A 17,245-nucleotide genomic window follows, 5' to 3' on the forward strand; every position below is an offset into this window, starting at 1 on the left:
ATTCATCTGCCCCTAACACATACATGCAGACTTACCATTCTTTGAAACTTTGCAGAAATGTAAAGGGCCATTCCAAATATCACTGAAACCAATCTTACTCCAATTGGTCAAACGGGGGCGCTATAGCAATTTTTTGAAAATTGAAACTTTAAACAGGCAAAAGTCATGCCTCGTTTGGCCGACAGCCATTAGACCTGCTTACACATGTGCCTTGACTAATGAGGAACACATCTATCACGTTGACCAGTAAGCACCGCCCTTAGATTGTCCGCAATCTTGAGCAGTTTGAAAAACACTTAAACCCAGGATTTTTCAGCTATTTGCGTGAAACTGTATCATCATTGTGATCTCCTTTCACAGGTTCTTGTCTGTTGGTGGCTTCTCGCTTAAATGTGTGCCCCACAACCTGAAGGTCACCAGTTCAAGCCTCACTTGGTGCAGACTTCATCTAAGTTGCATTTCACACAACATGACTATCAATGAATACATCTGCAATTGTTAAAGATAACATGAAATACTTAATTGAGTGTTTTTTACATACAGCTGATCTACAATCTCACAACTTTTCAGATAGCAATGAGAGTATGTTTTTTCAATGTATAACATACTTCATTGTGAAAATAGCCAATGTACAATCTGACAACTTTTAATGGTTTGTGAGCTTGTAGATCGGCTACTTTCACTAATTTAGGTTCTGAGGAGATGTACAATTTCTTCATTGGTAAATGGTTTGTGAACGAGTGATCTTAGTGTTAGTGAAACAGGGGCTTGGGTCATGACAGAAGGCAAGAGTTTGTGATCCTCAACAGACAATATCAGCCTGGACAAAGATATAGCACTATAGGTAGTGTTGCAGCTACCTAAGAGTGCTTCATGACCGTAAGGTTGCCGGTTCAAGCCTCACTTGATGCAGACTCATTTAAGTTGAAATGCAAAAAACATGACTCAATCTATTCCGTTTCCATGGCGCTCTCTCTCTCTCTTCAATCTATTCCATTTCCATGTCTTTCTCTTCAATCTATTCCGTTTCCATGTCTCTTTCTCTGTCTCTTCAATCTATTCCATTTGTCTCTCTATGTCTCTTCAATCTATTCTCTCTCTCTCTCTCTCTCTCTCTCTCTCTCTCTCTCTCTCTCTCTCTCTCTCTCTCTCTCTCTCTCTCTCTCTCTCTCTCTCTCTCTCTCTCTCTCTCTCTCTCTCTCTCTCTCTCTCTCTCTCTCTCTCTGAGGGGTGGCCATAGCTGAGTGGTTAGTGAGCCCGCCTAGGGAGCCAGAGACTCTGGTTGCCCCAGGTACGATTCCAGGCCAGGTCAGCAAATGTGTCGATGAAATGAAATTTGTCCCTGAGCAAGACTCTTAACCCCTAATTGCTCACAGGCACTCATTGGAAACAAGACCGCAAGGACTTTCATGAACTGACCTGTTAAAGGAATTATCATTTCTCTTTCTCTCTCCTGGCCCCATATTATCGCTGCTTGCAGCTATATTTACGGGGCCAGGCTTCCAGCATGGACCCGTATTGTTATTCTGATTATTCCGTTTCTTCTTCTGCCACTTTTGGCAGTTCTGGCTGAACCGTGCAGTCGCTTTTTATGAAACTCGGCCATATGATAGATGGTCATGAAAAACGATCAAAAAATAAATCTCACAATCTTTCGTCAAAAGGTGGCGCTATAGCACTCAGTTGAAAATGCCAACTTTGAACAGGTACAACTCATGCCCTGTTTTACCTACAGCCATAAAACTTCAATACACACATGCGTCTCCTCATGATGAACAACTTTCACGCTCTGACTTTTGACCTCTGACCCTTAGATCTCCCACCATTTCGAATTATATGAAAAACAGTTAAAACCTATCTCCTCCTGGGATTTTTGAGTAATCTGCACGAAACTTTTTACACATGAACTTTGGACCTATGCCAAAAAACGTTTGCAAAATATTTTCCATAAGTGAAAAAATGAAGCTTTAATGAGCCAATGAATATTGCAGGTTTATGACAATTATTCATCTGCCCCTAACACATACATGCAGACTTACCATTCTTTGAAACTTTGCAGAAATGTAAAGGGCCATTCCAAATATCACTGAAACCAATCTTACTCCAATTGGTCAAACGGGGGCGCTATAGCAATTTTTTGAAAATACAAACTTTAAACAGGCAAAAGTCATGCCTCGTTTGGCCGACAGCCATTAGACCTGCTTACACATGTGCCTTGACTAATGAGGAACACATCTATCACGTTGACCAGTAAGCACCGCCCTTAGATTGTCCGCAATCTTGAGCAGTTTGAAAAACACTTAAACCCAGGATTTTTCAGCTATTTGCGTGAAACTGTATCATCTGTGTGATCTCCTTTCACAGGTTTTTGACTGTTGGTGGCTTCTCGCTTAAATGTGTGTCCCACAACCTGAAGGTCACCAGTTCAAGCCTCACTTGGTGCAGACTTCATCTAAGTTGCATTTCACACAACATGACTATCAATGAATACATCTGCAATTGTTAAAGATAACATGAAATACTTAATTGAGTGTTTTTTACATACAGCTGATCTACAATCTCACAACTTTTCAGATAGCAATGAGAGTATGTTTTTTCAATGTATAACATACTTCATTGTGAAAATAGCCGATGTACAATCTGACAACTTTTAATGGTTTGTGAGCTTGTAGATCGGCTACTTTCACTAGTTTTGCTTCTGAGGAGATGTACAATTTCTTCATTGGTAAATGGTTTGTGAACGAGTGATCTTAGTGTTAGTGAAACAGGGGCTTGGGTCATGACAGAAGGCAAGCGTTTGTCATCCTCAACAGACAACATAAGCCTGGACAAAGCTATAGCACTATAGGTAGTGTTGCAGCTACCTAAGAGTGCCTCACGACCGCAAGGTTGCTGGTTCAAGCCTCACTTGATGCACACTCATTTAAGTTGAATTGCAAAAAACATGACTCAATCTATTCCGTTTCCATGGCTCTCTCTCTCTCTTCAATCTATTCCGTTTCCATGTTTTTCTCTTCAATCTATTCCGTTTCCATATCTCTCTCTCTCTCTCTCTCTCTCTCTCTCTCTCTCTCTCTCTCTCTCTCTCTCTCTCTCTCTCTCTCTCTCTCTCTCTCTCTCTCTCTCTCTCTCTCTCTCTCTCTCTCTCTCTCTCTCTCTCTCTCTCTCTCTCTCTCTCTCTCACTCTCTCTCAGGGGCGGCCATAGCTGAGTGGTTAGTGAGCCAGAGGCTCTGGTTGCCCCAGGTACGATTCCAGGCCAGGTCAGCAAATGTGTCGATGAAATTTGTCATCGACACAAGCAAGACTCTTAACCCCTAATTGCTCACAGGCCCTCATTGGAAACAAGACCGCAAGGACTTTCATGAACTGACCTGTTGAAGGAATTATCATTTCTCTTTCTCTCTCCTGGCCCCGTATTATCGCTGCTTGCAGCTATATTGTTAGTTGTTTTGGGGCGAGAGTTTTGGTGTTCGTCTGTAGTGGACAACAGCGCATGCGTCCGCAATAATGCTATCAGGATCACATTAGTAGATATTATTATCAGATATTAGAAGTATATTGGGTACCAAATATACTTACCAAAGAAGTTTTACTTTGGGAAGGTTTTCAGACTCCTCCATTCCTTGCACTGACCCAAGTTTATATATTTGTAGGCCAAAGATTTATATATTTATAATGGTCAAGGTTTCTTTATACTTGCCCAATAATCTCTCTCTGTGTGTGTGTGTGTGTGTGTGTGTGTGTGTGTGTGTGTGTGTGTGTGTGTGTGTGTGTGTGTGTGTGTGTGTGTATATATATATATATATATATATATATATATATATATATATATATATATATATATATATATATATATATATATATATATATATAAACACACGTACGTACACACACACACACACACACACACACACACACACACACACACACACACACACACACACACACACACACACACACACACACACACACACACACACACACACACACACACACACCGTATAGGTGTGCCCTGGGATCTTTTGGCTACAGTATGCCAGGTGTGCCTTGGCACCAAAAAGGTTGAGAAACACTGCATTAGACTGTCAGAAACCAGGAGATTTTTTTTTGGGGGGGGAGGGGGGTTTGGGGTAATTGGTCAAGTAATTAGTCAACATTTTTGCACAGTCCAACGCTCTAGAATGTGTTTTTAGAGGATAATATTAAAAATCACTGAAGTGCAAACCCCCTAGAGCAGTGGTAGGCAACAATACCTTTGAATTGATTAAATCAGGTATGATGAACAAATAGTTATATTTCCATTCTTTGAATGTTATGTTTTCACTGTCAACTTTCCTCTTAAGACTTTGGATGAAAAACTCCACTCACGTTTAAAAAACACACCAAAGCTGTGTTTCACATCCCTTATGTTATGATACATTGTTTCTCGAGACCTTGAACCATGAAAGAGCTCTTGTTCGAAAATGTCTCCAGATAAAATGTTCACTAAATATCCTCTAAGTGAAACATTCAAGGATGACGCCTGCACAAATATATATATATATTAACATTGAGCTCGAAAATACTTAATTGGATGTTTAAGGAAGTAGGGTCCAGGAGTCAGGAGGACAAAGACAAAAACAGAAACTAAAGTCTAAAGTCAATGGTATGTGAAGAATGCTGGGCGTGGTGATACAATTTACATTTCCTACTCAATATTATTCATGGTGGTGGAGAAAACGCTTGCACCGTCTCCATTTTATTTTATTGCAGCCGCTTAAATCTTTTTTCAAATTATAACAGTTCTTCTCTCAGCACCTGCCTAATTTTGGCGTTTCTTCTTTTTCAGGTAAAGACAATGTATTTTCATTTGACTTGTTGTGGAGAACTGGTGTCAAAGGCAGTGGGTTGCAGTGCAGTGCTCAAGTCCCACCCTATTGTCCCACCTCCCTGTGCATAGCACCTATCAAAGGCACGCAATTTTATTGTTATTGTGTCATATTATATTTATTTCTATTTACTGTTATTACATTTGTTTTATTGCAAAATGTTCTCTTTCTAACCAAATACATTTCTCTTTTACAAAATAAATATGGGATGTGTAACAAATACAAATCTTGAAAGGTATCAGCTACCTCATGTTCACTTTTTAAAATTCTTGAAATGCATAAGTGACAGCATAAACATAAAACAACTGTATAGCAGAATTAGAGAAATAACTATTTATTTCATCATGTTTGCAGAAAAAAAACAATATGGTTTCTTTGTGCATAGAATGACTGTTAAATGACCAATATATTCTTTCTATTCCTCTTTAATCTAATTGGATGACATGTAGGAAATAATCAGATTACGCTGATCTTGTTTCAATTAATATTTTATTCACCACAAATGTGTATTAAATACACCAACATCACTTTCCATTTTCAGAATCTCGCTCTGCATCAGCCATGTACATGATTTAAAGTAACACGTTTATGCATGCCTTTCTATTAACAAATTATGACACATTGCTTCTGCCCAACAGTGTGGAAAACAATATTCTTGTTCTTACTTACATAGAATATTATTAAAGTCACTAATTTCTACAAATACCTTCCCCTCTGAGGTGTAATCAAGTGCTTTCCAGTTGAGGATATTGCCAAGAGCAAAGGTCTTCCCCTCCATATATGATCTGATTTCACAGGGAGAGATGACCTTGTCCCAGAAGTGGACATCAGTTATGTCCCCTACAAAGGACTGCTTGGTATGAAACCCCCCACCATACGTGTCCTGTTCCTGTCCTAGTATTATACTTGGCAGACCAGTTATGGAGCCATTCGCCCTGAGGTAAGCTCGCACACTGCGCTTGTTATTGACCCATAGTTGAGTCAGACCAGTGCTTGACTGCCATGTCCAGCACACCGAGTTCCACTCGTTCTTGCCGTCCGACAGACCAGAGAAATCGTGCTCCGCTCCCTCGACGTGCACTCTGTATTTGCCTGGGATGAATGGTTTAAATAACAGCAAGTCGTTGTCATGAGAGGGTGTGGCCAGAGAAAACAGGGATTGGCCTCGGTGTAATGCTGAAAAGTACCTCAGACACAGGGTCATGGCTGAGATCGGAGTTTGGGTTTCAGGTGAGAGTTTCACATAGGATGCATCGCTGTCCTCGGGGAATGACAATACCTTCCCTGATAGATCTGAAAAAGCAGGATAAAGTTTGATAATGGGGCGTATTTTCAAAACCTTGTCTACAAAACGAAGTTCACTTGTGCTGTTCAAGTTTTGTGTTGATTTTCCACTATTGCAGATGCTTTCCAATATGTCAAAACAATTGAATAGTGTTACATTCTCAAAGTATTCCTCATGCAACTGATGTACATTTACTTTTGCAACATGTCTCATCAAGACTCTCACCTTCAACATATGCTTTGTATCCTGGGAGAAGGATGAACAAAACAATGACAGCTGTCATTATGTTGTCTCTACAGTTCCTGGGACATATGAAGATGCATTTTGATGAAAATGTTTGTTTATTCATTACAAAACAGTGCAACGGTCTGTTTTTCTACCCAGTTCTGCACCACTGACCACTATTTTAGGAACCATTAAAACCCTCACCACTTCCAGTTGAGTCCAAAAGTAATAGTAAATCTGTATTAAGGCATGATCTACATATCACGCTGCCTTTAATTACTATAGCCTTAAAGCTGCAAAATGATTCAAATCAACAGGTTTGTTTGAATTTAAACGTGATATAAAGGTTCAATCTGCAAGTTTTCCTTTCCATGTTCAGTTGTTTCCATAGAATCTTGAGTATAATTTTTTTTTAAATTGTCACATCATGTAACCACATTGAAGACCTTAACATTGTGACCATTATATCACCCATTGGTTTGCAAACATTTTACTGTTCTTTTTTTCTTTTGTTTCGCACATGGTAGTGTATCACAGTACAATTCAATTCCTATCAGAGGATAATATTTCAATTTAATACACAGAGAGTGTGACAAACAAACATCTCTTGAACTGGCTGCAGTGACATTAACCAATATTAATACAATGCCAAATAAATGCCTTCTTTTGTTTTGTGCATAGACTAAAGGTTTTGTGTTATGATAAGAGTTCAAATGCCACACCATGATGTCACTTTTTCTCCTTTGTTTAGTATGTAGCCTAGTGTGGAAGGAAGCATCAAACAATATTCCGCTTTCAAAGTACAGTTTTACTACACATTCAGTTGTACAGGGAACCGTACAAAAATTAAAGTATACAAAAAGAACAGTAAATTAAAAACTGGAAAATTAAAAATGGTACGAATTAATTACTTTCATTTTACCTCACATGACATAAGTCCTTGTCGGTACAAGGGACAATTTGAATGCAAATTGTTTGACACAATAGTGGTGGTATTTGTGGGGTGTTGCTACAATGTGAAATGTTCTTCTTTCAGAAACATTTATATAGGGCAGGCAATATGTTTATGATATTGTGCCTGGGAGACAAATATGTTTTCTCAGATGTTCATTTCGTCTGTAACGTCTTCCACAGAACTCACAACTGTATGGTTTCTCTCCACTGTGAACTAACATATGCCTGCTAAAGCAACTGTAGATATCTTTTTGGCAGATTGGACAAAACCTTGCTTTCTTGCCTTTATGACTGATAGGGCAGTCATTGGATTTCTCTCTTGTATGAATTTTCTTGTGTCTTTCCAAGGCCTGCTTCTGGCCAAACTGTTTTCCACAAGTAGAACACATGTGTGGTTTGTTGTGTGGTGTGGCATGTGGTTTGTCGCGTATGTGACTAGCCATGTGACCTTTTAAATGGTCCCTTCGACTGAAAGCTTTTCCGCAGACATTGCAACGGCATCGTTTTTCCCCAGTGTGAATTAACATGTGCCTTCTCAAGTTGACCCTGGCCATATTTTTTCGGCAGATTGGACAAGTGCCTCTGTCATGAGTGAGTATGTGATGCTTAAAACTTTTCTCATCGTTGCACTCTTTTCCACAGACATAACAATTGTATTGATTTTCAATCTTCAGATGCATTTGAAAGTCAGCATTTGGGGCACATGTTTGCACTGCTGTGCAAACTGCTGGTTTTCGCTTTGATCTTCTTCTTGGGTCTAGACAAGATTGTTTTCTACCCTGATCACCTCTGCTCTCTTGACTCTGAGCGACAAGCTGGCGTGGAGAGGGCAGCTGACATCCATCGGTTTGAATTAACGGCTCTAGAGGTTTCTCTTCCATCTGCTGGTCTGGGCTGCTTGGCCTGCCATCTCCACTGCAGTTCTCCATGCACTGAATGCGGCGGAGACAAACAGAGAGAGATTTCCTTTCAATTTTGAAACTTTGACTTGAGTTTGAAGGCATTGTGTCGTCTTCAGCAGCATCCAGGGTAGATTGACAACACTCTTCTCCCATATGGATGGACATGGGTTCCTCCTCTGCTTTTATCTGCACTAAATCTATCTGGGAGACATCATCATGAGCCTCTAATGGCCTCCCAAACTCTTCTCCCTCATGGCAGCTGTATGGGTCGTCTTCCTTGTCCGTTTGATGGGACTTGGTGAGCTCTTCAAACTGGATGTTTGTAAGAGCAACAGAATATACACTGAAATCGGAGTTGTTGCTCTGAGACGCCTCTTCATCTCGGAGAAGCTGTTCTGGAGGAATCTTCTGTTCACATACGGAGAGGTGAAGTGAGTCTTGGAGCTCAGAACACTGTGCATCTAGAAGAAAAAAGAGATAAGGTTAAACCAGAAACTTACTTAATCAAGACAATTGTCCTTTAGGGAAAAGTGCAAATAATGGAATATAGTATAGACTTTTAGCGACATGATAATTATGTGGGCATCAACACTTTTCCAGAGATTAGAGTGAATTCTGTGTCTCCCCATGAAGCCAAATTTCCTAAAACTGTTAGAAAGATGCTCAAAACAGCCCACAATATGATCTGCCATTAATAGTATGCACAGGTTAATTTCTCTAAATGCCTCTAACCAAACATTGCCATCAGAGCCCTGTGTTCGGCCAGAGGGTCAGGGGTTACACAGTCTACACATCATGCGGTCCATCAAATTGTTAGGGTTCATCAATCACACTCAATCGGGTGCAGCCGGTGAGCTCACTGAGTCTTGACAATCTCCACCCATTCGATTTTGACATTGTGTCTAAATTGAAAACTCTGGCTTAATTTCGGGTTAATGAATAATCCCATCCAGTCACTGAAAATCTCAGCGACGTATCCACCAGTAGGAAATACAAAGTGTATGTGTAAAGTCTCATAATTAAATGTACATGAAAACCCACAGGGGTGATATTCGCAATACAATTAATTGTGTTGGCAGGCTACCCAGCCAGCTGCCATTAATGAGCCTAGTACTGAGTTGCTGTAGGAATTTGAGAGTACTGGTGAAGCTGCACACAACAAAAAGAAGACTTTTAAGACCGACGTGTAATTACTTGACATGGTCAGCAGATGGCAGCGCGGCTACTCAGTGTGTGTAAAATGGTGGGGGTGTGGTGGAGGGCTCTCTACACTGCACAGCGTGTCTTCTGTGCTAGGCCAAAAAGCAGGGTAAATTCGAGAAAGGTCTGGTGGTGTGACTATCTGTGGTGTTTGGTCAACTCAAGCCAAAGTGTGGATTACTGGAACTTCTCCACACCACAGCACTACTGTAGTGAATGGAAATACCCGATCTGCATCTCAGTGCAGTGTGTTATAGAACATTTTATATGAATACACAATCACATGGATGGGTGAGTGTTAACCATGGATCACAATAGGGTCTTCTGACCGTCATGGATGAACTTCAACATGGCGTTTGCACCTTCTCCTTTTTTGCCCAAACTTCAAATATAAAGTGCTTACCCCATGACCACGGATGTTACATTTGTGTACGGCCCCTCAGAAGTACCCGTATATTCCGTATTGTTCAATAAAAAGTATTTTAATCCGTTCGGTGGCCATTCTCTCATAGTTGTATAATGTATCAAGAGTGCAATACACCTCCCAACCAATAGGGTCGCGTAGTTGAAAGCGTATGGCGAAAATACGGAGAAAATGGCCACCGATCGGATTAAAATGCTTTCTATTGAACAATACGGAAGATACGGGTACTTCTGAGGGACCGTACATAATTATAACATCCGTGGCCATGAGTAAACAAACACTTTACATTTGAAATGTATGTATATGTACGGAAAGGGAGATAGTGCAAACACTATGTTGAAGTTCATCCATGACTGACCGTCGTGTATCAGGGCTAGGTGAGTATACCCGATCTCGTGTGTTGTTGTGGTACATAGTGATCTACATGGGTGATGGTGTAATAAAAATACCTGATGTCAGCGTTGTGTGTTGTTGTGGAACAACGGCATCCAATAGTTGTCGTTGTCGGTGGATCTCCTCCTTCGCCAGACGAAGTTCTTCCTCATACTTGGACACTATCTCGAGTATTTCTGCCGCGCCCGTGTTAACTCGATCGGTAATATCTGAAATAATCACATTCAGTCTTAGAAGAAGCAATGGCTCCTTACTGGACATTTTGAAGATGCAACTTATGAACCTGCTATAATAATATCTAAACCGCAGTGCTATGCTAACCCACGACCACTCTGAGTTACAGTTGGGGAAGGATTTCCTGATTTGAATGAGAATTTCACAATTTGTTTCGGTGTTGCCATATTTTACGAGAGAAACAAGCAACCAGGTCTATGAAAACAAGCCCAAAAGAATCAACTAGTCCACACGATACATCGTGTGGACATCGGCTTTGAAAAATACAAGCTCACAACGCGTCGCATCGCGTTGTGAACTTATAGATCTGCTATTTTCTAAATCTTGAAGACAATGTGAAATATGGTATATTTTTTGTAACATTTTAACAACTTATAATAAGCGGACATGGCAACACTATTTCCTGTCTTTGTTGTACAGGCGCGCGTTGTACGGAGACTAGCATCCAACTCAAAGGTTCGTTACCGCCACCTGCTGCTCCGGAGTGAGAAACAGCCGCTTGTGGGGGTCTCGTTTCACAGGGTTGCTAACATTAGACTGTCAGAAACCAGGAGATTTTTTTTGGGGGGGGGGGGGGGGGGTTTGGGGTAATTGTTCAAGTAATTAGTCAACATTTTTGCACAGTCCAACGCTCTAGAATGTGTTTTTAGAGGATAATATTAAAAATCACTGAAGTGCAAACCCCCTAGAGCAGTGGTAGGCAACAATACCTTTGAATTGATTAAATCAGGTATGATGAACAAATAGTTATATTTCCATTCTTTGAATGTTATGTTTTCACTGTCAACTTTCCTCTTAAGACTTTGGATGAAAAACTCCACTCACGTTTAAAAAACACACCAAAGCTGTGTTTCACATCCCTTATGTTATGATACATTGTTTCTCGAGACCTTGAACCATGAAAGAGCTCTTGTTCGAAAATGTCTCCAGATAAAATGTTCACTAAATATCCTCTAAGTGAAACATTCAAGGATGACGCCTGCACAAATATATATATATGAGTCAATATCACCATAAAGTACATTTGGGTGTCCTCACCACAATCACTCAAATATCATGAAAATGTAACAAAATAATGAAACTCTGAGGTCTTATTATGAATGGCCAAACATTTACACACTTATCAGTACAATGATGAGTCTCTGGAAATGTGTTTCCTTCATTTTATACAGATCTGTAACATTGGATGTATATGGTTTTGGCATGTCCCACACACCACTCTGCTAACTACAGTGTGTCTAATAAGTGGTTCATTTTTTGATTTTTCTTTTTCTTTTTACATAGTTTGATTGTCCACAACACCTTATTTGATAAAACGAGTCATTTTGATCTTAAATCATATGATATAGTCTGTTTTTATAATCATATTGAACATTTTTTGTGTGTCCCTGACATTGCTGTCCACCCTGTCATTTGGGGGTAAACTGGCCCTTTAAGAAACTTACTTATGTTTAAGTTCCCTTGTTGTCTTCTTCCTGTCTTACTTCAATGGAGGCTGAAGCTGTGGCAAGTTGCCAGTAAATATTTACACTTATATATATTGTATTTTTCATAGTTTATGTGTGTAGTTGTATGTTGTCAAGCTTAGCATGTCCACTCTGTCATACTGAAATATCAATGAATATAAAAACTTTTCTGAAATTTGAAATATATCTGTTAAAAGGTATAGAGTCACCTTGCGAACTGAGCTAAGTTGCTAACAGAAGGTCCAGCATGTGCCAATTAAATCCTAAAACTGACCCAAAGTTCCACCCTGTCATTGTCCACCCTTTGAATTTTTCCTGACAGGGTGGACATATATTACTGTTGACATATATTACAGTTAATTCATAAAAAGTTTGGGAGCTTGACCAACATGCATTTCTAACTGTACAACATCCACTTAATACAATGAGTAAAAAGTTAAATGGAAAATCACAGTTTAAAAAAAAAAAAAGAAGCTAAGTCCCAAATGTACCTTATGGTGATATTGACTCGTATATTAACATTGAGCTCGAAAATACTTAATTGGATGTTTAAGGAAGTAGGGTCCAAGAGTCAGGAGGACAAAGACAAAAACAGAAACTAAAGTCTAAAGTCAATGGTATGTGAAGAATGCTGGGCGTGGTGATACAATTTACATTTCCTACTCAATATTATTCATGGTGGTGGAGAAAACGCTTGCACCGTCTCCATTTTATTTTATTGCAGCCGCTTAAATCTTTTTTCAAATTATAACAGTTCTTCTCTCAGCACCTGCCTAATTTTGGCGTTTCTTCTTTTTCAGGTAAAGACAATGTATTTTCATTTGACTTGTTGTGGAGAACTGGTGTCAAAGGCAGTGGGTTGCAGTGCAGTGCTCAAGTCCCACCCTATTGTCCCACCTCCCTGTGCATAGCACCTATCAAAGGCACGCAATTTTATTGTTATTGTGTCATATTATATTTATTTCTATTTACTGTTATTACATTTGTTTTATTGCAAAATGTTCTCTTTCTAACCAAATACATTTCTCTTTTACAAAATAAATATGGGATGTGTAACAAATACAAATCTTGAAAGGTATCAGCTACCTCATGTTCACTTTTTAAAATTCTTGAAATGCATAAGTGACAGCATAAACATAAAACAACTGTATAGCAGAATTAGAGAAATAACTATTTATTTCATCATGTTTGCAGAAAAAAAACAATATGGTTTCTTTGTGCATAGAATGACTGTTAAATGACCAATATATTCTTTCTATTCCTCTTTAATCTAATTGGATGACATGTAGGAAATAATCAGATTACGCTGATCTTGTTTCAATTAATATTTTATTCACCACAAATGTGTATTAAATACACCAACATCACTTTCCATTTTCAGAATCTCGCTCTGCATCAGCCATGTACATGATTTAAAGTAACACGTTTATGCATGCCTTTCTATTAACAAATTATGACACATTGCTTCTGCCCAACAGTGTGGAAAACAATATTCTTGTTCTTACTTACATAGAATATTATTAAAGTCACTAATTTCTACAAATACCTTCCCCTCTGAGGTGTAATCAAGTGCTTTCCAGTTGAGGATATTGCCAAGAGCAAAGGTCTTCCCCTCCATATATGATCTGATTTCACAGGGAGAGATGACCTTGTCCCAGAAGTGGACATCAGTTATGTCCCCTACAAAGGACTGCTTGGTATGAAACCCCCCACCATACGTGTCCTGTTCCTGTCCTAGTATTATACTTGGCAGACCAGTTATGGAGCCATTCGCCCTGAGGTAAGCTCGCACACTGCGCTTGTTATTGACCCATAGTTGAGTCAGACCAGTGCTTGACTGCCATGTCCAGCACACCGAGTTCCACTCGTTCTTGCCGTCCGACAGACCAGAGAAATCGTGCTCCGCTCCCTCGACGTGCACTCTGTATTTGCCTGGGATGAATGGTTTAAATAACAGCAAGTCGTTGTCATGAGAGCGTGTGGCCAGAGAAAACAGGGATTGGCCTCTGTGTAATGCTGAAAAGTACCTCAGACACAGGGTCATGGCTGAGATCGGAGTTTGGGTTTCAGATGAGAGTTTCACATAGGATGCATTGCTGTCCTCGGGGAATGACAATACCTTCCCTGATAGATCTGAAAAAGCAGGATAAAGTTTGATAATGGGGCGTATTTTCAAAACCTTGTCTACAAAACGAAGTTCACTTGTGCTGTTCAAGTTTTGTGTTGATTTTCCACTATTGCAGATGCTTTCCAATATGTCAAAACAATTGAATAGTGTTACATTCTCAAAGTATTCCTCATGCAACTGATGTACATTTACTTTTGCAAAATGTCTCATCAAGACTCTCACCTTCAACATATGCTTTGTATCCTGGGAGAAGGATGAACAAAACCATGACAGCTGTCATTATGTTGTCTCTACAGTTCCTGGGACATATGAAGATGCATTTTAGTAGTGATGAAAATGTTTGTTTATTCATTACAAAACAGTGCAACGGTCCGTTTTTCTACCTGTCAAACTATTGAGCCATTAAACATATTAAGACAGTCTATAACATCAATGTAAATGAATTTATCTCACCTTGGGGCTTGTTTTTGTGGCAATGATGAAATTAACATAGTTCCTAGCACTTCTTCACGACCAACAGCTTCTGAGACTCACTGGGTTTGGCCCCGTTATAATCAACAAAAAATGTAGCCTCTCAATTTTGATTGGCTCCTTGTCTTAGTATGCAAGAAAACACAATGTATGGCGTATTGCCTACTATAATGTACAACATATGGCCTTTTGGCTAATGGTTCTGAGGGAATATTCATCTGAACAAAGGAATGTTGACTCTCTAGGTTGTCCTCAGACAAACCCTTCAACGTCGCTTCCAGTCATCCCAGTTCTCGATACATCTGGCCAGCTCATTGGTGCTTTGCGCTCCTGCATCTTTCTTGAGTACATCCACGTATGTTAATGTGAGACGTCCTTGTGACTGGTGCCCGTGTGTTGGTTCCCACAGCACCAATTTGCTGGCTGGCAGCTCTTGTCTTTGTCTTTGGCAGTGTCTCATTCTCCTGGCTGCTATTTTCTCGCTCACCCTTGGTATTCCATCATACAGACTCTTGTTGGTAACATGTGCACTCTTGCTGATGTTAAGTACTAACTGCACGCAACATTCTGGTATAGCACCCATCTAGAAACTTCTGCAAGGTTGGTTTCAGGGTCCAGAATTCACTGCCATGTAGGAGAACTGACTATACCGTTGCATAGAAGAAGATGAGTTTGATTTGTTGGGGGAGGTTGGAGTTCCATACACTGGCCATGCCGTTCACCATGCAAGTGCCTTCCTCACTTTAAGATCTTGCTCAGTTGAGATGACCCATGAGCCCAGGTATTTGAAGTCCTTATCTTCCTTCAGAGCAGTGCCTCCTGTTGTTGCCAGAGGTGGATGTTCCGATAGGATGTTATAGGTAATAACCTCAGTTTTCTTGGCATTTAGCCAAAGGCCAACCGTGGCAATGTTGACTGTTTTTTCTTTAAAGATTTAGCACAAGCATTTCAGAGACGTGGCTGATTGTTGTCTCAGTATTCCAGTCAGTCTTAAATCACAAAACTGCTGCATACAAATATTTTGTTTTACCCCTTATTTATCCAAGGGAGGTTTGCTGAGCATGCATGCTCTTTATCCAATGATTGTTTGCTGAGCATGCATTATGTTGTTCAGCTTCCCCTGCTTCACTTTCACTTTTCAGTTACAGTCAAAACATGGACCTGAAAAAGTCTTCTTCTGTTTGCCACTTAGCAGCATTTGGGGTTAAAGTTTTTTTTTTTTAGCTTTAAAACACTTTTGGGGGCATTTAGTGTGTACTTGCTTGATTCAATATTTAGATATTAGATAATAGATCATTTAATATTAGTTTGATCAGACATGCCTCCCTCCTGTAAGCCCATTGAACTACAATTTTAACCATGTTATTCACTGAAGCATGTCCGTGGCTCTAGTGACTGATATTGTCATGCTAATGTGTGAGAGGGCTGTGTTCTTAATGCTAACTTTTTATTTAATAAAAGAAAAGAAAAAGAAAGAAACAATAGGGACACCAGGTTGGAAGTGGTTAAAGTAACGAGGAGGTGGAGATGAGGAGGTGACCCCTTGTCAATACATATACGTAATTTATGTGAAAGATATGTATGCTTAACTTTACTATCGTTCAACAGAATAGCTGTATTTATCATTATAAAGTCTCTTGTTGTCAAATGTTTCTTTGTTTTTTTGTCTGGGGGCATTTTCAAACCTTTATTATGCGATAGTGGAGAGAGACAGGAAATAGCAGGAGAGAGAGAGACGGGGACGGACATGCAGCAAAGGGCCTTGGATCAGATTCAAACCTGCACCAGATACGGCAAGGATTGAGGGTCAAGGGACCTGCTCTCTCCCAGGTGAGCCAAATGAGTGAATGTGTATTATACTTACCGTACCTTGTTTAACCTACAGTATGTAGCAGTGGCATAGTGCATTTACTGTCCATGCTCTAAGTTTGTTTTTATTTTTTACATCTCTTGGGACCACTTAGAATGTTCTATTTAATTGCATCAATTTCTTGTGGTAATATAAGTAGAAGTTATTTGGAACATTATTGGGGAGTTATAGGTCATATCTCCTTTTTCCTTAGAATGAGGCAGCTTGATGTTCAAGTACACCCCCTGGACATGACACTAGTATATTGTAGCGATTTAACCCCAATCCAACCCCTGATGCTGCCGAGCAGGGTAATTGTGGTGATAAAACACCATAATATTTGCGTGGTTGTCTGCCTTCTAGACATTCTTTTTCGGTGCCTGTTAGTGTAGCTATACTGGCATTCCTTTTTACAGTGTGGTGCTCCAGTCAAGCCCGTTGAATAGTGTAAATTGCATTAAAACAGGTCGTGTAAAGTATGAACATAATGTAAAACAAGTCACAGGATCATTCCCCAAGTCTTCGTTTATTAATGATTAATCACAAACACAACGTCTACTGACTGGCCACCAGTTTAGATTGATTATACTCAGTCGTACGACGACATCGCTTAATGGAAAATTGACAATAGCTGATATTTTTTTAACGATACCGTCGTACAACAGCGTATAGATTACATTACACTGTGGAATATCATCAATTACCGAACAACAGCAAAGTGCATTTGTTTTTGAGGCCCTCTCTTTCTGCAGTCTCCACACACACACACACACACACACACACACACACACACACACACACACACACACACACACACACACACACACACACACACACACACACAC

General features: G+C 39.8%; 2 protein-coding genes across 3 annotated transcripts; both read right to left on the minus strand.

Moving 5' to 3' along the window:
- Positions 1–5,516: 5,516 nt before the first annotated feature.
- On the minus strand, positions 5,517–10,592 carry LOC311059821 (C-reactive protein-like). 2 transcript variants are annotated; one of them, XM_084077901.1, is made up of 2 exons: positions 10,309–10,592; positions 5,517–8,696 (listed from the first exon to the last, which is right to left on the minus strand). In XM_084077901.1, the coding sequence occupies exon 2, from the start codon at positions 6,386–6,388 to the stop codon at positions 5,531–5,533; it is 858 nt and encodes a 285-aa protein (XP_083934027.1). In that variant the 5' UTR covers positions 6,389–8,696; positions 10,309–10,592; the 3' UTR covers positions 5,517–5,530. The 2 variants fall into 2 exon arrangements, with proteins under 2 accessions (XP_083934027.1, XP_083934026.1); XM_084077900.1 differs by having other exon boundaries at positions 6,230–8,696.
- Positions 10,593–13,439: 2,847 nt separating this feature from the next.
- Positions 13,440–14,348, minus strand: LOC311060140 (C-reactive protein-like; the record flags this gene model as incomplete). Its single annotated transcript, XM_084078269.1, has 2 exons — positions 13,440–14,085; positions 14,303–14,348. The coding sequence occupies 2 exons, from the start codon at positions 14,346–14,348 to the stop codon at positions 13,454–13,456; spliced, it is 678 nt and encodes a 225-aa protein (XP_083934395.1). The 3' UTR covers positions 13,440–13,453.
- Positions 14,349–17,245: the final 2,897 nt, after the last annotated feature.

This window comes from Gymnoscopelus microlampas (genome assembly GCF_963454915.1).
Source record: "Gymnoscopelus microlampas genome assembly, chromosome: 14".
In the NCBI taxonomy this organism is placed as follows: domain Eukaryota; kingdom Metazoa; phylum Chordata; class Actinopteri; order Myctophiformes; family Myctophidae; genus Gymnoscopelus; species Gymnoscopelus microlampas.